At 50.6% G+C, this 20,350-nt stretch overlaps 1 protein-coding gene across 5 annotated transcripts in view; it reads left to right on the forward strand.

Annotated features, from left to right (window-relative positions):
• Positions 1-19,774, forward strand: part of WSCD2 (WSC domain containing 2) — a 103,571-nt gene extending 83,797 nt beyond the window's left edge. For 4 of the 5 annotated variants that reach the window (XM_028165971.2, XM_007180068.3, XM_007180067.3 and 1 more), the window contains 5 exons: positions 1,871-1,992; positions 4,980-5,154; positions 9,351-9,515; positions 11,155-11,355; positions 17,672-19,774. In XM_028165971.2, the coding sequence (XP_028021772.2) occupies positions 1,871-1,992; positions 4,980-5,154; positions 9,351-9,515; positions 11,155-11,355; positions 17,672-18,024 (1,016 nt within the window). In that variant the 3' untranslated portion in view covers positions 18,025-19,774. The remainder of the gene's footprint in view (positions 1-1,870; positions 1,993-4,979; positions 5,155-9,350; positions 9,516-11,154; positions 11,356-17,671) is intronic. The other variant, XM_007180066.3, reaches the window with a different exon arrangement.
• The last annotated feature ends 576 nt before the right edge of the window (positions 19,775-20,350 follow it).

The raw sequence follows: 20,350 nt of genomic DNA on the forward strand, positions 1-20,350 counted from the left end.
TGCAATTGTAGAGGCTGGCAAGCCTGACATCCAGAGGCTGAATTCCTTCTTCTCTGGCAAACCTCATTTTTTTCCCTCATCCCTTCAACTGATTGGTTGTGGCCCACCTACGTTTTAGAGGGAAATCTCTTTTAAGTCTCCTTAAAGTCAACTAACTGTAGATATTAATCCTATCTACAAAAAACCTTCACAGCAACACCTAGACCAATGTCTGACCAAACAACTGGGCACCATAGCCTCACCAGGGTGACACAAAACTTAACCATCACACCTGCTGTTAAGAGATAACCATGGTTGTTAACATATTAGTCTATGTCCCTCCAGAGATTTACACTGAGAGATAATTTGCGGACACAATGGATATTTTATAATATGTGGAGTTTCATGGTCTCAGTTTTTTTTTTTTTTAAATTTTTATTTATTTATTTATTTATTTATGGCTGTGTTGGGTCTTCGTTTCTGTGCGAGGGCTTTCTCTAGTTGTGGCAAGCGGGGGCCACTCTTCATCGCGGTGCGCGGGCCTCTCACTATTGCGACCTCTCTTGTTGCGGAGCACAAGCTCCAGACGCGCAGGCTCAGTAGTTGTGGCTCACGGGCCCAGTTGCTCCGCGGCATGTGGGATCTTCCCAGACCAGGGCCCGAACCCGTGTCCCCTGCATTGGCAGGCAGATTCTCAACCACTGCGCCACCAGGGAAGCCCTGGTCTCAGTTTTTATTTAACATTCTGTCTTGAACACATCTTCATCTCTTTCAAGTAACCTTTAACATCATTATTTTTGATGGGGCATAGAATCCCATTGTGTTGTCATTCCCTACTTTATTTGTCCAGTACTTCATTGTTGGACAGCAAGGTTGCTTCCAGTCTCTCACCTGTTAATTTAAATAAATGCTGCAATGAGCATCCTTATCGATAAGTCTTTGTGTACACCTGTAATGGATGCAAAGAGTACCCACCCAAATCCTCATTACCACCAATGGCTCACATCTGCCCCCTTGTCTGAAAAATGACCCTTGCCCCAGCAGCCTTCCAAATGACAGACGTTGGGGAGGGGGGCACATAGGGCCAAGGTCGGCCCCTTTCCTTAAAGTGGGACCAACTCTGTGGTACGGTTTACCCTCCAGGCTGGAGGTGGGACCCAGCCAAGATCACATGCTTACTTAGCTCCTCCCCTGCCCTGTCCTGTTTCTCCTGAGAAGCCATAAAACATTGTCTCAGGTCCGGCTTCAAGTAAACCCAGCTGAAGACAACATCTCTGAGTATTGTTTTGAGGATGACTTCTATTAAAGAGATAGCAACGTCTTCTGAATTTTCTGTTGCGTAGCTGGGATGTTTCCAGATTAGGTTATCTTAAAGGGAATCTCTCCAACAAATCAGTCCCTTATAGCACTGAGTGGGGCAGAGACTCCCAAGGCCCCGGTGTTTCCCTTAAAGCCCAGGACAATGGGAGGGAGAGGGGGCACCCCAGTGCTGGAAGGAAGGGCAGGAGAGCTCTGGACCCTTTGCTTCCCTCCATCCTCAAATGCCCAACCCTCTCCTGATGAGATCACGAAAATCCTCTGTGGCATCTATCACTTCCCTAAATGAAAAGTTGCCACCACCAAGAATGAGAAAGCGAGACATAGGAATGGTGACAAAGAAGAGGGGATTATATGGCCCAGCAAGAACATCTCAGTGACCTGTGTTGTTGACAGAGATGCCAGGGTTGAGGACATTCTTTGAATTTTCTAGCTCATGAGTCTCCACTGTGGCTCACTGCGTGACCTTGGGCGAGACTCTTGCCTTCTCTGGACTTCAATTTATAAGTGTTTCCTTCAGAAGGTGGTTCTCCCAGCCTACATCTGACTAGTTCCTTTCCCTCTGTCTCTCCAGATGGAAGTGCAGTCTTCCGAGGCTGCTTCCGCAGGCCCGACAACCTCTCCCTGGCCTTGCCCGTGACGGCTGCCATGCCCAACATGTCTGTGGACAAGTGTGTGGACCTTTGCACAGAGAAGGTGAGCCCGGTTCTGTGCACGGAACACTGGGGAGGGTGGTGTGACACAGCTGGAGGAACGGGATGCGTGGCTGGAGAAGCAGCAGCCCAGCTGGGTTGAGAGAGGTCATTACTGTGATCTGTGACATGGGGGGAACGTGACTGTTTCATGTGGATCCGAAGGGTAGGAGTTACATGGGGCCCATTTCTTTCCCTCCAAAGAAGTGTGTTTGTTCTAATAGTGAGGACTGCTCAGGAATGAGGGCGACATGTGAACCGGGCCGAGAAGCATGAGTAGAAGATTGCCAGGTAAAGGCAAGGACAGTCCCACCTTGGGACAGAGTGAGTTCCCCATCACTGGAGGTATGCAAGCAGAGGCAGGGCAGGTGTGGTGTACGGAACTTTGGACATTGGATAGCAGTTGGACTGGATGATCCAACTGGCTGATCCTCTCTCAGCCTGAGATCCTTGATGGGTGACTGTTTATCCTTCCTCCCAAGCCAGACAGGGAACGCCACAAGAGTAGAGACTGTGCCTAAAACTTTTTGTGACCACTCCCAATACCCAGCACAGAGCTAGGCTCATCACTGGCATTCAGTGATGTCTGAGGAGCTCCCTCCTTCACTCAAGGTGAGCTAGTTACACGAGGGTTCAAAGGAGAACCACCCCCCGCCCCCGCAACCACAAGAAGGTGGTTGCCCATTTCATTCATTCACTCAGCTAATATTTGATGAGAACCTGCTTTGTGCCAGGCCCCTGTGCTCAGTGCTGGGGGTGCAAAGTCAATAAGATATGGTCTTTATCTATCCTCCATGATGCTGGCACTTGCTGGGGGCCGACTTTGTGGCTCTTCCTGGGTGCTCAGCCTGCACCCCAACTGCTGAATGCCCCCACCTGCTCTGAGTCATCCTGCTTGGCTTTTCTTTCATCAAGGCTCCTAATTCACAAAGCATGCCTCAGGAAGACTGAAAGGATCATCATAGAAACTGCCACTTACCGAGCACCTCCTCCATGCAGCCCTCTGCCCCACGGGTCACACAGTTTACCTCTCACAACAAAGCTAGGTGTCGGGAATTTTCATCCGCATTTCACAGATGACAAAACCAAGGCTCAGACAGATGAAGTCACTTGCCCAAGCTCACAGCGCAAGCAAGTGGCAGAACTGGGACTGACACCAAATCTATTCTCTTGACTTCTGAGCTACCCTAGAGACCCCACAGAGAGGCTTCCAGGAACCATTCAAGGGCAGCCAGTCCACTTCAAGTCACCAAGCATTTCCTGAGTGCTTGCTCTGCTCCCACGAGGCATCCTGGAAGGTCAGGGGCGATGTTCATAAGAATAAAGAAGGTTTCACTGTCTTTTTGTCCAGCTTTCTCTCTTGGGCAGGAATCCCCCTCCCATGGCATCCCCTCCAGGTGGACATCCCTCTGTCCTGAGGGCCCTGGAGGAACCTACAGATCAGCTGGAGGTGGAGGACAAACACAAGACAGTGAGGTCACAGGGCAAACCAGTATGGAAGAGAGTCCAGCTGTACATAGGACTGGAGGGAAGCAAAGGTGTGGGCAGGTTGCGTGGGCGGGGTGGGGGGGGGAACAGGAAGGCCCCGCTGCAAACCTCCCTCTTCTAGTTTCCTCTAATCTCCTTAGGGGGCCACAGGAGGAAAATTGAGGGGATTAAGTGGACAGGGGCCAGAGCTGCTTGTGTCAAGTGGTGGAGGGTCTGAAAGACTTAGGGTGTCAGAGGAGGCTTCAACATGGGTCACCGGCTAGAAAATACCATCAGTCACAGCCCAGGCTCACCCACCTGCGTATCAGCATCTCTCTGATCTTTGGCTACGTGCTGTAGCTCATATTTAACACCTGTGAGAAAGAAACCAAACCTACCATGGCAAAGCTCACCGGAACCAGGCACGGCGGTATGACCTTGGTTTGTTACCAGATTATTCCTGGACCAGCTACCAGGGAGAATTCAGCTTCATGGGTCTGAGCAGAAGCAAATTGGACAAAGGACGGTCCATTGCCCTCCAAATCTCAGGTCCAGCCTGCTCCCACTTAGCTCTTTCATAGAACAAATAAAACAATTAGGAGCAGCTCTCCCAGCAAAGACTGTGGCTACACGTAGGTATCAACATCCTCTTTGGCTTAAAAGAAAGGATTCAGACGGCTTTTCCCAAAGCATGGGCTTCATATCACTGTCAGACGCAGAGGATTTACTCTGGTATAATGCATGGCCATAAGAAAAACTTTTCTTTTTCAGTTTTCTTTCAAGACCTCCAGGAGAAAGCTGCTTTCCAGTGCTAAAGTATCTTGAACACCTCTCTCCCCTCAACTAATCTCCCTTTTGCAGGAAAAACGGAGTCGACCCCAGGCTCAAGTTCTTGGCAGGCAGAGTGCCTAGTTAGAATTTAATCACATGGTTTTGTTTCTGTAGTATTGGGGTTTACAGTATGGAAATGTATGGAAATGATACTTCTCTACCAGTACTGCTTTCAGGAATAATAGATACTTTCCTTTGAATAGAGAAAGCCCGTGCGCAGCAACGAAGACCCAACACAGCCAAAACTTATAGATATATATTATATATATATATTCTATATATATATAAAAATTAATTTTAAAAAGTGACTTGACACATAAAGGAAACAAACAAATGAATAATAGTACAGGAAAGCAAAAAAGAAAATGGTGACTATGTGAGGTGATGGATGTGTTGACTAGCTTGATTGTGGTGATTATTTCACAATGTATACATGCATCGAAACATCAAGTCGCACATCTTAAATAGATGCAATTTTTTACTTAATTATACCTCAAAAAAGCTGGAAAATATAATAGTACAGGAGGTACGCAGGTAGGGCAAAATCTTGCTGATGAAGCCCGGGGACCCTTGAGTTGGGGAGAGTGATGGAGAAGGGGACGATTGGAACGCAAATCCTGTTCTGCATCCAGAGTCTGGGCTGTCCAGGGATTTGGTGACTTTCTTCCCCTTCCTCTCCTGCTTCATCCCCAGGAGTACCCACTGGCAGCCCTTGCGGGCACCGCCTGCCACTGTGGCTTCCCCACTACGCGATTTCCCCTCCACGAGAGAGAGGACGAACAGCTCTGTGCCCAGAAGTGCAGCGCGGAGGAGTTTGAGAGCTGCGGGACACCCAGTTACTTCATTGTGTATCAGACGCAGGTCCAAGGTAAGCCAGGTCCCTGCCGACCCAGCAGACCCCCAGAAGCTCTCCCAGCGGCCTCCCTCCCAGAGATGCTCCAGCAAGTTCATTCCAGCCAGCCTGTCAGTAAGAGAACTGTGCAGGCCAGAGAGCAGAGGGCAGAGGGCAGAGGGCAGAGGCAGGGCTGGTGAGCATAGCCAGGCTTAGAGATCCTGGATGGGCAATGGAGGGAGGGCCCCTGGCAAGGGGGATGGTTCTGAAAACCTTCATCTCTATCCCTTATACTGAAGACCCCCTTGGTGGCTCTTCCTGTAATGGGGGCTGTGAGATTGAATGGGGAAACATCTGAGCTGGGAGTGGGAGACTTGGGTTTTCAACACAGACCCACTGCATGATCCTGGGCGAGTCATGTCCCCTTTCTGGGCCTCAGTTTCTCCATGTGTAAAATGAAGCTATAGATTGTTAGCCTTCCAATTCTAGGATTCTGCAAATTTACCTGTAACTTTTTCTTCTCTTGCTCTGTCTCACTCATCCTTTCCACTTTCATCCTTCTTCCTTTGCTAGTGGAACCCACACTCAATGTTTATCTCCTCTTCCATCTATTGGGGTACCAGACTGTGATGACGATGGTGGTGGTGGTGGTGATGGTGGCACTTAGGGACTTTCTTTGTGCCAGACTCAGTGTTGAGTCCTTCGTATGCATTTTCTCACTGATTCCCCTCAGCTTTCCTGTGAGGCAGGAATAGTCATTATGCCTACTTTACAGGTAGGGAAACTGAGACTCAGAACAGGTAAAGGACTTGCCTGAGGTCATGGTGTTTATAATACTTCCAGATGAAAATCTTTTCTCCTGATGGAGGCATCATGAAGGGTGGTGGCACTTGGAAAGGTGCCTTGCTGGCATGCTCAGCCCAAAGGAAACCCGTGAAGGATTACCCCAATATCTGAAAAAACTGTGCACCTACAATGTGCAGTCCTATGCCAAGCCTCATCTCATTTAATGATGGGAAGCCCACAGTAAGCCTATGATCAGGGTGATAGCATCCCCATGTTACAGATGGGAGAACCAAGACTCAGAGAGATTGAGAACGGGCCATAATCACACATCTACAAGAGTGATTTGCTTTCAGGTCTCTGACTCCAAAGCCCCTGCTAGAAACCTCTGCCCACAGTGCCAAGGACACTCCCCACACCCTCTGAAGCCTGGAGAGCTAACAAAACACCACTGGGCTAGACCTCCTCTTCATCTCCCAGGAACTAGGCTGCCACATATGGTCGGGCAGGTTGAGCACTGCACAGGCACAACCTAGAAGAAAAGTAATGCCTGAAAGCCAGCCTGTGCTCTGCCTGTCATGCCGTGCACTCTGGATGGCAGCACATCTGCCCAGAGGAAGGGGAGGGAACCTTTATCTGATTTGCACAAAGGTGCTGTAAGAGCTAGTGGCAGCTTCACCAACAGCCTGTCCCCTGTTTGGCCTGATGGGCGTACCGGTGGTGGCCAACTGCAGCTGCTTGCATGGCAGCTGAATCTTGCTAAGAGCCCAGTGAGCAGAAATGTCTTTAGCTAGTGTGGCCCTTGGCTATATTTACACTCTGGTGAGGAAGGATGAGTGTTTGTTAGTTTCCAGGAAGTGTTGGTTAGTCTGTGCAGAACTGCGTTACCCCAGCTTGGGGGAAGGGTCATACACAGCTTAATTATCCTGTGACCATGAACAGCTTTGATGTGGACAGAACCGACACTGGAGCCTTTTCAATAGCCCCTGATTGATGGGTTTGCTCATTCCCAGTGCCTGGCCCCAGGCCATTACTGGTGTTCAATTTCCCATGTCACACTTGCAGGCCCTACACACTGGGGTGGCTTGAGAGTCATGTGGTTCATGAGGCTGCCAAGAGTCTGGTCCACGATGGCTGCCATTTATTGAGTACCTACTGTGTGCCAGGTACTGTCTAAGCTCTTTAGACTGAATTAACTCATCTAATCCTCATAACAGTCCAATGACATGGGTGCTGTTATTATTACCATTTTACAAATATGGCAACTCGGCACAAAGAGGTTGAGTAGCTTGGCCAGAGTCACACAGCTAGGACAGAACAGAGTTGGGATTCAGACCAAGGCAATCTGGGTCCTGAGCCTGCACTCTTAATCTCAGCTTCTCAACATATACTGCAAATACTTCACATGCATTGTCTATCTAATCCTGGAAGGTTTATTAGCCCCACTTTACAGGTGAGGAAACTGAGGCTCAGAGAGGTGAAGAGCCTTGTTCAGTGTCACATAACTAGGCCATGATCATCCTAGATCGAAACCCAGGTCTGTCTGATTCCAAAACTATATACAACACTGCCTCCAGCATCTATTTTGATTTGTGGAGCTTAAGAACCAAATAAACTTCCTTTTTAGTGCTGAAAATAACCACCTTTATCCTCGCCGCCCAGGCAGTATTTGAATGGAGAATTCTGTTTTCAGGGGAAATTGAGGAGCCAGGTTCTTTCTCTCTCCCAACATTTTATTATGAAAAAATGTCAAACCTCTAGAAAAAAATGGAAAGAATTACACAGTGAACCTGCTAGACTTATCCTACAGATTTTACATTTGTCAACATTTTGTTCTGTTTACTTTATCATACATCTCTCCATTTCTTCATCCCTCAATTTTTATTTTTGGATGCATTTCGGAGTAAGTTGCGAACATCATTACACTTCAGTCTGCATATCACTGATTATAATTCAATATTTACTTATGATTTTTTGAAGTAGCATTTACATAGAGCGAAATGCACAAATTTTAAGTGTACTATTTGATGCCAACTGGGTCCTATGAAATCCACACCCCTGTCAAAATATAAAACATAACCACACTCCAGAAAGTTTTGCATCTAGGCTCCTTTTTGCAATGTGTTCTCATGAAAACCATTCCCAGACACCTACTTGGCTTGATAAAGATGCTTTTTGGTTTGTTTTTTTCCAAAGTTTGCTCTCCTCTGAACAAACAGATTAAACGTGCATGGTGGGGAAGAGATCTGGTCTCTGGCTAGCAGCATCAATACTAAGAGCTCACAGCATGTGAGCCCTGTGTTAACACTCAACACCCATTCTCTCTTCTAACCCTCCTAACCAACCCCCAGGATGTCATCATTATCAGCATTCCCATTTTACAGGTGAGGAAACTGAGGTTTATTCAGATCCATCATTTTTCCAAGGTTACCCAGCAAGGAGGTGGCAGAATTGGAATTTAAATTTAGGACTTCAAACTTTTCCCTTGAAGGGCTATTGTGAGAAAGCAAGTAAGGATAATAAATGTTTCTTGGATGGATGGATGGATGGATGGATGGATGGATGGATGGGTAGATGGATGGTTAGATGAATGCCAGATAGTATGGAAAGTGCCAGGGAATCAGCAAAGGACAATATGGGCAGGGTTTCTGACTAAACAAATAATTGTTTGAATTACAGTAGCAGAAAGTAATACGAGAGAGATGGACATAGTACACTAATGATAGCCCAGGGAGTCAGAGAAGGAAGGGAGGGAAGGAAGGAAGGAAGGAGGGGAGGGAGGGAGGGAGGGAGGGAAGGAGGGAGAGAGCGAGGGAGGGAGGAAGGAAGGAAGGGAGGGAGGAAGGAAGGAAGGAAGGGAGGAAGGAAGAGTCCAATTCAGCAGAGAGCAGGATAATAAGCAGTCAAAGGCTGAGGAGGCAGTGAAGGCTGAGGGACCAGTGCACCTGAAGCTGCCAAGTCAGGAAGGAGCAGAGCACGGATGAGACAGTGAAAGAACCAAGTGGCTGGCAGGTGGGGGAATTTGAGGGGAGAGCATGTGGGTGGCATGAGCCTGGGAGGATGCAAGGGCCAGGCCACACGGGGCTTGAAGGTCAAGATAAAAACCTTGGACTCAGTCCCATGCAGATGGACAGCATTTGTGAGTTTTAATCTGGAGGCAGGTGTGGGGGTGATAAGAGACTCACTGTGACAGGGGGGAAACTGAGGCTGGAGAGAAGGCTCATCCTCCTGGCTGACTTTTATTGAAACCGTACCATGTGCTTATCCTTTTTCATATATTATCTCATATAACCACTTTCCCATTTCCAAATGAGAAAACAGGCCCAGAAAGCACTGTGTCGCACAGCTGGGAAGTGGCAGGGATGGGACTCACACCCTGGTCCCTTCTGAACAGGCTCCTTCTGATGTGCCCCTGCCACTGACCCCTGTCTGTGCCCTGCCCTTTGCAGACAACCGCTGCATGGACAGAAGGTTCCTCCCAGCCAAGTCCAAGCAGCTCATCGCTCTGGCCAGCTTCCCAGGTGCCGGCAACACGTGGGCTCGCCACCTCATCGAGCTGGCCACCGGCTTCTACACCGGCAGCTACTACTTCGACGGTTCTCTCTACAACAAAGGTGAGGAGGCGGAGGGGAACAGGGAATGGGGGCAGGAGCTTGGGAAAGACCCCCTGGGAGGGCATGGGAATACCCCTTCCTGAGCACCTACTATGTGCTGTTCAGCTCACCCAGGCATGTTTATCGAGACCTACTATGTGCTTAGTACTTTCCCTTCACTTACATCCCACAAACATTTCCTGAGTATCATGTCCTGGGTACCTCACCTGCTTCCATCAACATTACACACTTATCAAGCACCTACTATGTGCCTGGGACCTTCCCTCCATTTAAGTCATTCCTTCAGCACTTACTGTATGCTGGGCACCTCATACAGGAAACTGAAGCCCAGAGAGATGACACGATGTCCCAGATCACTCATTGAGTTGGAAACACAGCCAGTATCTTGAAGGTCTAGTATTGATACATTAGCATTCTAACTGGCTTTGAAGAGCCCATCCAAATGCCTTAACTCTCATGGGCATGGGAGGCCAAGATGGAGAAGAGCACAGTCTTGGGCGGCAGGATGGCTTAGCTTTGAACCTTAGCTCTGCCTCTCGCTAGCTCTGTAACTTGGGCAAGTTATTTGCTCTCCCTGGGACTGTTTCATCATCTATCAAATAAAACCCGCAAAGGATTATTGAAAGGATCAGTTGTCTACTACATGAAAAGGGCTCAGAGCAGTGTCCAGCACGGAGTCGGTGCTATAGAAGCATCCTCCAGCTACCCAGAACGTCTTTCAGTTCCTCAGCTTTTGAAATGAGCACCTGATCAGGTCCCTCCTTCCTTTTGCTTAATTCCTTTTAAAGGCTGTGTAGTCTTTCTGGTCCAGTACTAAAACTCTTCATCACGACCCCCTCTTGCCCTCTGCTCTCCTGTACCAGTCGCTCATGTGCGACACGTTTCTTCCCACCCACCACAGGACCTTTGCACCTGCTGTTCCCACCACCTTTCCCTTCTCACTTGGGATGGTAAATTCTTCCTCGTCCTTCAGTTCTCAGCCTAAGCACCTCTTCTCCCAGGAAGTCTTTCTGGATGCTGCCTGACTAGGTCAGTGATCTTGGCCAGGCTGGCTGGGCTGCTCAGCTGCAGACTGCAGGTTGGACCCATGTCTGTTCCATGGGTCTCTCACCATCCGGGACCAACAGGCTTCCAAGGCATGTCCTTCTCAGTGACAGCAGAAACACACAAGAGTGAACAGAAACGTGATGCATCCTGAGACTTTGGCAGAGACCCATTTCCGCCCTCAATCCGCTAGCCAAAGCAAGTCATACGACCGTGCCCAGCATCAGTGGGGTGGAGATGTAGACTCCACCCAAAGAGGAATCCTCCAGCACATCACGGTCAGGCCACTCTCGTGGCATGTAGGCATGATTACTCCTCTTCTGTAGCTCTCACCACGGCAGTGACTTTACATTCATTTATGTCACTATTCAAATTATCTGGCTCTCAAAAACTAAGACCCATGGATGTTTTTGTAAATCATTTTCTCCCTGCCCAGTGCCTGGCATGTAGTAGGTGCTCTATAAGTACGTGAGTAAATGAATGAGTGGACAAATGAACGTCTGACGATTCCTGAAGGGGTCCAGGAGGGGGTGGGGTGGACCTCTTGTGTCCCTCAGCTCAGTGCCACGTTCCCTAACGCCCTGGTTGTGGGAAGGGTTTAAAGGTGAGCGGGACCACTGGCGCAGCGGGAGGACCATCTGCATCAAGACGCACGAGAGTGGCCAGAAGGAGATCGAGGCCTTCGACGCGGCCATCCTGCTCATCCGCAACCCCTACAAGGCCCTCATGGCGGAGTTCAACCGCAAGTATGGCGGACACATCGGCTTTGCTGCCCATGCCCATTGGAAGGGCAAAGGTACTGCTTTGGAGTGGGGGTGGGGTGGGGTGGGGCCCTTAGGTGCAGAGGGCAGTGCGAGGGGCTGGTGCTGTCTCCTGCCAGGAATCCAGGAGGGCAGCCTTGAGGGCATGTGTGTAAGTGTCCAGGTCCTGCTTACAGATGAGCAGGTATGCTTTGCACATCCCACCATACCCACCAGCATCACCCTCTGTGAGCCAGGTTGTTATCATGGCACAGTGGTTAAGGGCATGGGCTCTGGACCAAGACTCCCTGAGTTCAGATCCCAACTCCACCACTTCCTAGAAAAGCTCCTTCACCTCCATGAACTTAGATTGTCCTGTTCATAAAGTGGAGGTAATAAAAATCCAAGAATTTAACCCTTTAAAAACACTCAGTGGGGGCTTCCCTGGTGGCGCAGTGGTTGAGAATCTGCCTGCCAATGCAGGGGACACGGGTTCGGGCCCTGGTCTGGGAAGATCCCACATGCCGCGGAGCAACTGGGCCCGTGAGCCACAACTACTGAGCCTGCGCGTCTGGAGCCTGTGCTCCGCAACTAGAGAGGCCACGATAGTGAGAGACCCGCGCACTGCGATGAAGAGTGGCCCCCGCTTGCCACAACTAGAGAAAGCCCTCGCACAGAAACGAAGACCCAACAAAGCCATACATACATACATACATACATAAATAAAAAGAATGTAAGCAGACAAGAATAGCATTAAAAATAATAATAATAATTAAAAAAAAAAAACACTCAGTGGACCCTCGTGTTCAAGAGTCCTTTCCTGGGATCTGAATCCAGCCCAAGGTCAGTGGCTGAGTGGCCATGAGGTCACCTATGAGCTCCTAAGATCATCATTCTATGAACCCTCTCAACTACTCTGGATTGGAAAACTCAGAGAGGTTAAGTGACTTGCCCCAGGTATAGCTGGGAAGTGACAGTGTCAGTCTCCGAGCAGTAAACTTCATTAAGATGATCTGAGTTTGATGTTCACCTCTGGTGCTTAGGAGATTCCAGAATGGAAGAATGTCTCAGTACAGAGCAGTGGCCCACAGTAGCGGGGAGAGCTCCGAAGTCAGACCCAACCTCCTCAAAATCCCATGTCAGTTATCACCCATATCTCCATTACCATAATGGAAGTTACCTCCATGCGTGACCAGAATGTCAGCAACACCCCAAGGTGAGAGACAGCCTGCTAGCTGATGCCTGGGTTAGGTCAACACAGTTAACCCTGTGTTATGGATGGAGGAAGCTAGTTTCAGGAGGTGAAGGCACTTTTCCAGGAAGTGGTGGAGCAGGGGTTTGAACCCAGGGAGTCTTGCTCCTGAGCCCATGCCCTTAACCACTGAGCTATGATAATGAGTTAGACGGAACGTCAGTGGCTAAAAAGCCCCCTGCTCAGAGCTCCTGATGCCGAGTAAGTACTCTGTGAACGTGAGCCCTGCCGACCTCATCCAGCTTCAAGGAACCAAGCTGCTGCAGCCTCTAGGCCCAGGGGTGCTTCCCACTCCTCCAAACCCTCCCCCTGGCCCCCAGCTGCTCCACGCTCCAGCCCCTCCCCAGAGAGAACCAGAGCAGGCAGGACAACGTTAACTCAGCCAGTCACATTCTCAGCACTGATGTCATTGATGAAAACCCTTGGGCCTGCCTGACCAACTGTGCCCTGGGTTCCCAGTTTGCTCAAGGGACCTGTCTGTCCCTTCCCCTGCTTCACCCCCTCTCACAGTGAGGGGGTGGAAGCTTGGACAGGTGATGACATTTGTTCCCAGGGGTAAAGAGACCTCTGAGTTATTTATTTGTAGAACAGTCAAAAATGACCACTGTTTGGAGCCAGGCTGAGAAGTCTGCAGGTGCCAACGGCAGGACCCTGTCCCGGGAGCAGATGCTCTGCTTGTCAAGCTGCAAAGGACCTGGGAGATCGCTGAACCCAGGCGTCCTCAGCCCCAGCAGCACATCAGAATCCCAGGATGTGGGGAAGTCCCAGTGCCCAGGCTGCACCCCAGACGATTACTGGAGTGGAGCCTGGGCACTGGTATTTTTTAAAGCAGTGTGCAGGCAGGCCTGAGAACCACGGATTCATTCTCTATTAATGGGGAAAATGAGGCCCAAGAGAGGCAGGGCCTGCCAGAGTCACTCGGGCACATAATGGCGGGACTAGAGTCCAGCTCTCCACCTCCCAGGCATCCTACTGCCCCAAGTAAAAAGGGAGGGAATTCACTGGGGAAGCTCATATGGGACCAGGCACTTAGCAATAATTGTCTCATTTAAATCTTCTAATTACCCGAGGAGGTAAGAAGGGCTGCCACAGTCACCGGTAGCAGAAAACCATCCCAGGAAGGGAGCGAGTCATGTGGCGGAGGCCCCAGGAGTTGAGCGAGCTGAGATCCAAACCCAGGCACTAGCTACCAGGCTGTCTCTCACCTTGGGGTGTTGCTGACATTCTGGTACATTCAGAGGCTCCCCCCTCTTGGCATAACCCCTCGTCTCAGGTTTAGGCAATTTCCTAATTCCCAGGAGCCACCTTGCCTCTTCCTTATTCAAGACAGTTGGGAGCTTTAAAACCAAAGATAAGGGAGGTGTCAGGACAGGCTGAGCCCAGAGGCTGCAGGGGATGGGAAAGAGGAGATTTCAGGATACACACCTCCTATTGGGGGCCTGGGGCCTCCTCATTAGTCTGGGTTGGGAGGGACCTTCTCCCAGTGCTTCCTCCCAGGCCTGACCCAGGTCTTCAAGTGCTCTGCCTGAGAGCCTTCCCCAAAGAACCCCATGCCCACGGACCCCACCCACCCATTCCTCTCATTTGCATTAACATCTGACCCTGTAGGCACTTGAGTTTGAGACCCTTGCCTGCTCCAGCAGCGTCAGTATCACTTGGGAATTAGTTTGAAATGCAGATTCTCAGGTCCCACCTCAGGCTTACTGGATCAGAATTCTCATTTTAACAAGATTCCTTCCAGAAGCTTCTTCTGAGCTTTCAAATTTGAGAATCACTGCTTTAGGACACCCTTGGCCGGGAATGTGAGGGTTACTCCCACCTAAGAGCAGAGGTCACTCACCCGTGTCCCCCTCCCAGTTATAGCTGGGTCGAGGCTCGTGTCACCACCACCCACCCCCGGCTTTTGGTTCCATAACATTGATTTTATGATATCCCTGGAGTGGGCCCAAAGCAAAGTTTTATGTGATACTATTACACAAGGTGAATTGTCCTGGATCTGTTTAATGAAACAGAGACCGTGTTTAATGATTCCGTGGAGAATTAAATACAGTTAAGCTATTAATCAGACCCCGGTTCCTCCCTTTGACAAGAAGATGAAGCAGAGAGTGGCCAGCCCGTGTCCCACCGGGCCCTTGTGGGGGACAGCTCCGGCAGAACCAGCACTCATTACCAGTGGTCCATGGCATAGTGTGCCTTTATTGCCCAATTTGAAGGCAGCCATCAATTACCGGGAATCCTGAGCTAAATGAGGGTTTTTGTTTTTCATTTTTGTTCTTCTTTGTTCCAGAGAAGTCATTCAGAAGCTTCAAGTGAGGGATCTTTGCTCTAGGAAGGGGTGGGGAGGGGGCAAGTATCTGCTGCCCCAAAATGATGGGCCACTTGGGGCATCTCAGAGATGCTGGAGACCAACATCAAGAATAATTGTAGCCAACATTTATCCAGCGCCTCCTATGTCCCAGGCCTGGTGCCAGGGTCTGCAAATCTTATTCCATTCCATCTGTATGGTGTGTCTAGGATGGAGGTCTTAGCACAGTTGCCATTGTGCTGATGGGTAAACTGAGGCTCAAGGAGACCTCCTGACGTCCCCAAGGTCACACAGCCAATATGGAGAGGAGCTGGGTTTTGAACCCTGGCAGTCTGACTCCAAAGTCTTCTGTGAACAGACCCGTGTCTTAGATGACACCTGAAGGTGAGGTAAGTGGATGTAGACTAGGATCTGGGGCGAGAAGAGTGCTGGCGATGGTCAGATCAGGTGCTCTTAAAGGGTTTGCCAGGAGGGCGGGAGCCAGGCTCAGTCTGGGATAGACGTGGGTTCAAATCCTGCCCTGGACACCCACTGTGTGGCCATGGGCAGGTGGCTTCACATCTCTGAGCCTCCTTTGTTCCCGTGTGTAAAATGGAGCTAGAGTAAGTCCTACTCTCCAGGCTTCTTGTGGGCACTGCATGAGGCAGTGCGTGCAAAGTGCCCAGCACAGTCCTGGCACACAGTAGGTGCTCAGGCAACGTACATTCCCACCCCAGGGAAGTTTGCAGTCACAGGGATGCCATGTCGTCCCCCCCCCAGCCTGTGTCCAAGGCCAGGGGCACCATCTGGGGGATCCAGGCCATCGTGCAGACAGGCCCTTCGTTTTCCTTGAGGACCACCCTCCAGGGACCTCTTGAGATGGTCACAAGTCGCTAAGCCTGGAAGTCCATCCAGATCTGTGTGTTACTGGGTGACCGAGTGCCTTCTCCATCCATCTGGGTTTCTGCCATGGGAGCGGCAGTTGTCCTGAATCACCAGGGATGCTGTGAGATGACTCAGGAATGGGGAAATTCTTTCTCAAAAAATAAAGCAGAGTATACACATGCTAGATTTTTTCCTAATCACACAGATACATCTGGTCTTATAACAGTACGGGCCCAATTAGCTAGATACATTGTAAATAATCTATCTGAAGGATAAAAAATATCTTTGTCATCAGCATAAATATTTCCCAAGCGGCTGTGGTGTTCCAGGGGGTCACTGGGGGAGCAGGAGCCTCACCACAGATTCTGATGTGCTCTGCAAAGAAAGAGGAGCCCTTTATCACATCACAACTCGGCGGGTGGGAATTTCAATTTAGTTCAACAACCATTTATTAAGCCCCTGCTGGGTGTAAGGCAGTGGGAGGGAGTGGGGGTGAGGCTGCTGGTGCCTAGGGAAGATGGGGGCCTGGAATCAGGCAGGCCTGGTCTGGATGATGCTTCCCGGCTGTGTGACCTTGGGCAAATTACTTCATGTCTCTGAGCCTCCGTTTCCTCACTGGTGACAAATGAACAGTAGTCTTTTCCTTTCAGGGTAGTTACTATGATTAAATGAGATAAGGGGTATCCATCATCCAGCAAAGGATGAGGATTTAGTTATTAAGAACCAGCTGGGCTCCCCAACCCAGCTTGGGAGACTCACTGAGCCTCGTTCAGTAAACATATCCCTCTGGAGGGTGCAGGGCGGTGCTGCCCCTGTGAGAAGCAGGGGGTATGGCTTCAGGGTTCCGGAGTACAGGCCCCATGATTCTCCAGCTGGAGCTCAGAATTGAGGCTGCAAATCCCTCTCTCTGTTCCCAACATCCTCCATGACCCGCCTCCTGGGTTCCCCTTTATCAGAGTTTCAACAGCTCCTGGGGCTGGCTGGCTGGCTATCTCTCTGAGGTCTTCTCCAGGGCTCTCCGGTGAATTTCCCACATTCTGTTGTAGCCCGTCTCTTGAGTCAGGGGATCCCAAACACACACTCCCAATCTTGGTGACAATCCATCCTGCCCTTTTACCATGGCAAGGGAACAAACAGCACAAAGAAACAGTGTGTGATACTTCAATAAAAAGCAAAGAAAGAGAGAGAGGATAGAAAGGTGTCAAAATGACAATGTAAATAATCTGATTTAAACTGCCTTCAGCCCAGAGGAGGTACCTGCCTGAGCCTGGGGAGTCAGGGAAGATGACATCTCACCCGAGAACAGAATAATCACAGTAATAATAATAGCCAACGTTTACTGAGCACCTACTGGGTACAGGGCACCATGCTAAAAATTTTGTATGCTTTTTCCACTTCTCTGTACAAAGGCCCTATCACGATCCTGTGAGAAGATACTGTTCCTACACAGGATAACTCGGTAGTTAAAAGCCCAGACTTTGATGCCAGACTGTTTGGTTTCAAATCCTGGCTCTGCCAGTTATTAGCTGCGCTGCGTGACCTTGGGCAAGTTACTTAACCTCTCTGTGCCTGAGTTCCCCCTTCTGTAAATGAAGAAAACGATGATGCCTGCCTCACGGTGTTCTTGTGAGGAATAAGTGAATTGATAGCTCTATTAGTATATTTATTACACTCTATATTAAGATCAATATATATTAAAATATAAAAATAGAGTAACAAGGATTTATATATAAGTCTGTGCCTGGCATGGAGTAAGCACCAGACAAATGTCATTCTCCCCAGAGAGAAGGAGGGGCTGAGATGATTCCAGGCAGAAGCAGCAGCCCTGAGGTGGGAGGAGGGAGGCGAGTTTGGCGATCTAAGGGTTAGCGGTGGTGGCGCTGTTGTGAATTGCCAGCGCCATCTGACCTGTGTCCTCCCTCTGACTTGGGCCTCCTTGCTCTGTCCACAGAGTGGCCGGAGTTCGTAAGGAACTACGCCCCGTGGTGGGCCACGCACACGCTGGACTGGCTCAAGTTCGGCAAGAAGGTGCTGGTGGTACACTTTGAGGATCTGAAGCAGGACCTCTTCGTCCAGCTGGGCCGGATGGTCGGCCTGCTGGGTGTGGCTGTCAGGGAGGACCGACTGCTGTGTGTGGAGAGCCAGAAGGACGGCAACTTCAAGCGCTCGGGGCTCCGGAAGCTGGAGTACGACCCCTACACGGCGGACATGCAGAAGACCATCTCTGCCTACATCAAGACGGTGGATGCGGCCCTTAAAGGGAGGAACCTCACGGGCGTTCCCGAGGACTACTACCCCAGATGACGGGTCGGAGCGGGGCGGGGAGCTGGCAGTCCAGACCAAGCAGGCCCTGGGGACTCCAGACCCCTGGGGGCCCACACCCATCAGTCCCCTCTTCGATTGGGGGACAATCCCCTTGGCTGCTATTGGCCTTCGATGAGTTTCCTGCATGACAAAGGAGGCTCAAGCGAAGAGATTGTGCGGGCGCTCCCCACCTACTCACACCGCGCCCCCAGAGATGGAGGGGGCAACTGGTTTAGGGAGCTCTAGCCACATGGACCCTTCTCTGTCTCCCGTGTCCCTGTGCCCACCACGCTGGGCTCCACTTGTGGGAAGGAGGGCTCATGGGTGTCCCAGAGACAAGGGTGCCCCACCGCAGGTGTTGAGGACCCTGGTGCAAGAGCTAAAGAGAATGACATGGGAAAATGTGGCCCCAGACTCTCCTCCGTGCCGAGCTGAGCGCTCAAGGCTTCCCCGTCTCTGCCCCACCCAGGAAGCACTGGCGCCAGGGCTTATCCTGGCCACTTCTGTTTGAAGAAAGATTGCTGGGAAGTTTCTCTGCGGCCTTAGGTTTCTGACATGCTGGGTGGGTCAGGGGAGCAATGGTGCTCAGAGCAGGTTAACTGGGGCCACCGCGTGGGGTCACTGACGTCCCAATCCGCCCCACCCCCCACCAGGTCACAGCGCTCCTGAGAAACGACCCGGTTCCTGTGCACCTCGAGGGCTGGAATTCTTCCCTTTCCTCCCCAGCTGTATCCAGGTGGTGACCCACTTCCAGCGTCCTCAGGCACCAACCATTATGTCCCCAGGATGGCCACAAGCCACGTGCAGAATCTGAGTGAGGATGAGAGCTCTGGTAACACACCTCTCCACTGTGGGGTCCCACACGTTGATGTGACACTGCCCTTCTGACCCCTACCAATAGGTCCCTTGCTATCCAGGAGAGAGAACAAGAGGGCTCCAAAGCAGGTGGAACCGTGACCGCAAGAGACCCCACTACCTTCCCAGACCGTAGACCTCCCTTTGGTCATAGTCCAACGGGGCAAGCTTCTCTTCGGGGTTGAAGGAACGGGGTGAATGGGATGGTTGTTCGTGTCCATACAAACGCTGCTCTTTTGACGCTGAGACATCAAACCAAAGGATTCCCGAGGACCTAAATCACTGATCATCTGTCTCAGAAAGCATTGAGATCCAGGATCCCATCTCTCCCCCCACCTTGGGTACTGGTGGTTTCGCATCCAGCCCACATTTGTGCACCTACACCATCCCCCCACCACGTAGGTGCAAAAGCCATAGGTCACAGCTCTTTGCTGTTCTGTCTGGAGGAGCCCCCCAAGCAGCCACCTCTGAAGCCTTGGGGTGCAGATAAAGGCTCATTCCCAAATAGCCGAGAGACTATGGAGAAGGCGAGTGTAAAGAGATATATTTTTTTAAGAGGAATATGACTAATACATTCCACCCCTTGGAACGTGGCCATGCAAAGAGAAGGGCCAGAGGACTGGACCTGTGGTTCTCTTCCCTGAGCCCCTCATCTGTAGGATTCGGGCCACCCCGGGGCCCAGCCAGGGGGCTCTGAATGTATTTTGTACCGTGTTTCTTTCCCCCAGGCAAATTTCTAGTCGTCTTTCACGAAGCAGTTAGAGGGCTTGGCCTCCCCCCCCCCCCGCCTCTTAGAGGTCAGCTCTCTCTGGGAGACTCTGGCTCCAAGACCTGGGCCAGTTCTTTGCTGGTGGTCACCTCAGGCCACCAGCCTCTGTCTGAAGATTCCTCAGGTCAACACCATCATTAAAAACAAGTTTTGTTGATAATTCTACCACGTGATAGAGTGTCGTGTAAGGCAAGGTCACAAATGGGATGTTTTTCTGGTGTGTGTGTGTGTGTGTGTGTGTGTGTGTGTAAGAGACAGAGACAGAGAATGTTCTGGGAGCATCATTGCTTTGGTGTCTGTGCAACTCTAACTGCCTGTGAAGAACTGTGTGTCTTGGTGTGTAACATTGTCTCTGCCTCTGTGTTCAACTGCCCTTCTGTGTGGTGACGCTGCACCCCCCAAGCTGGTGTGATGACCGCCCAGTGTCTGCTGTGTCTGTGTGCCCTCTCCAAAAAGTGCCACCCAAACCCTGGCACTTGAGGAGGAAGGAAAGCTTTGCATTCCAGTGGTCCCCAGGGCAGGGGACATGCCTGGCCTGCAAGCCGGGACACGTAGGCTCTCATCCTGCCGTCACCTCCAGTACATTGTGACTCCAGAACTCAAGGAGAACAAACAGGGCCCAGCATCTGCTGATGGCTGAGATTTCCTCGTGATTTCTCCAGGAACCCTGGAGGCTGCTGCAAACATATTCCTGGTAGACAA

The sequence above is a fragment of the Balaenoptera acutorostrata genome, chromosome 13, assembly GCF_949987535.1.
Source record: "Balaenoptera acutorostrata chromosome 13, mBalAcu1.1, whole genome shotgun sequence".
Classification (NCBI taxonomy): Eukaryota; Metazoa; Chordata; class Mammalia; order Artiodactyla; family Balaenopteridae; genus Balaenoptera; species Balaenoptera acutorostrata.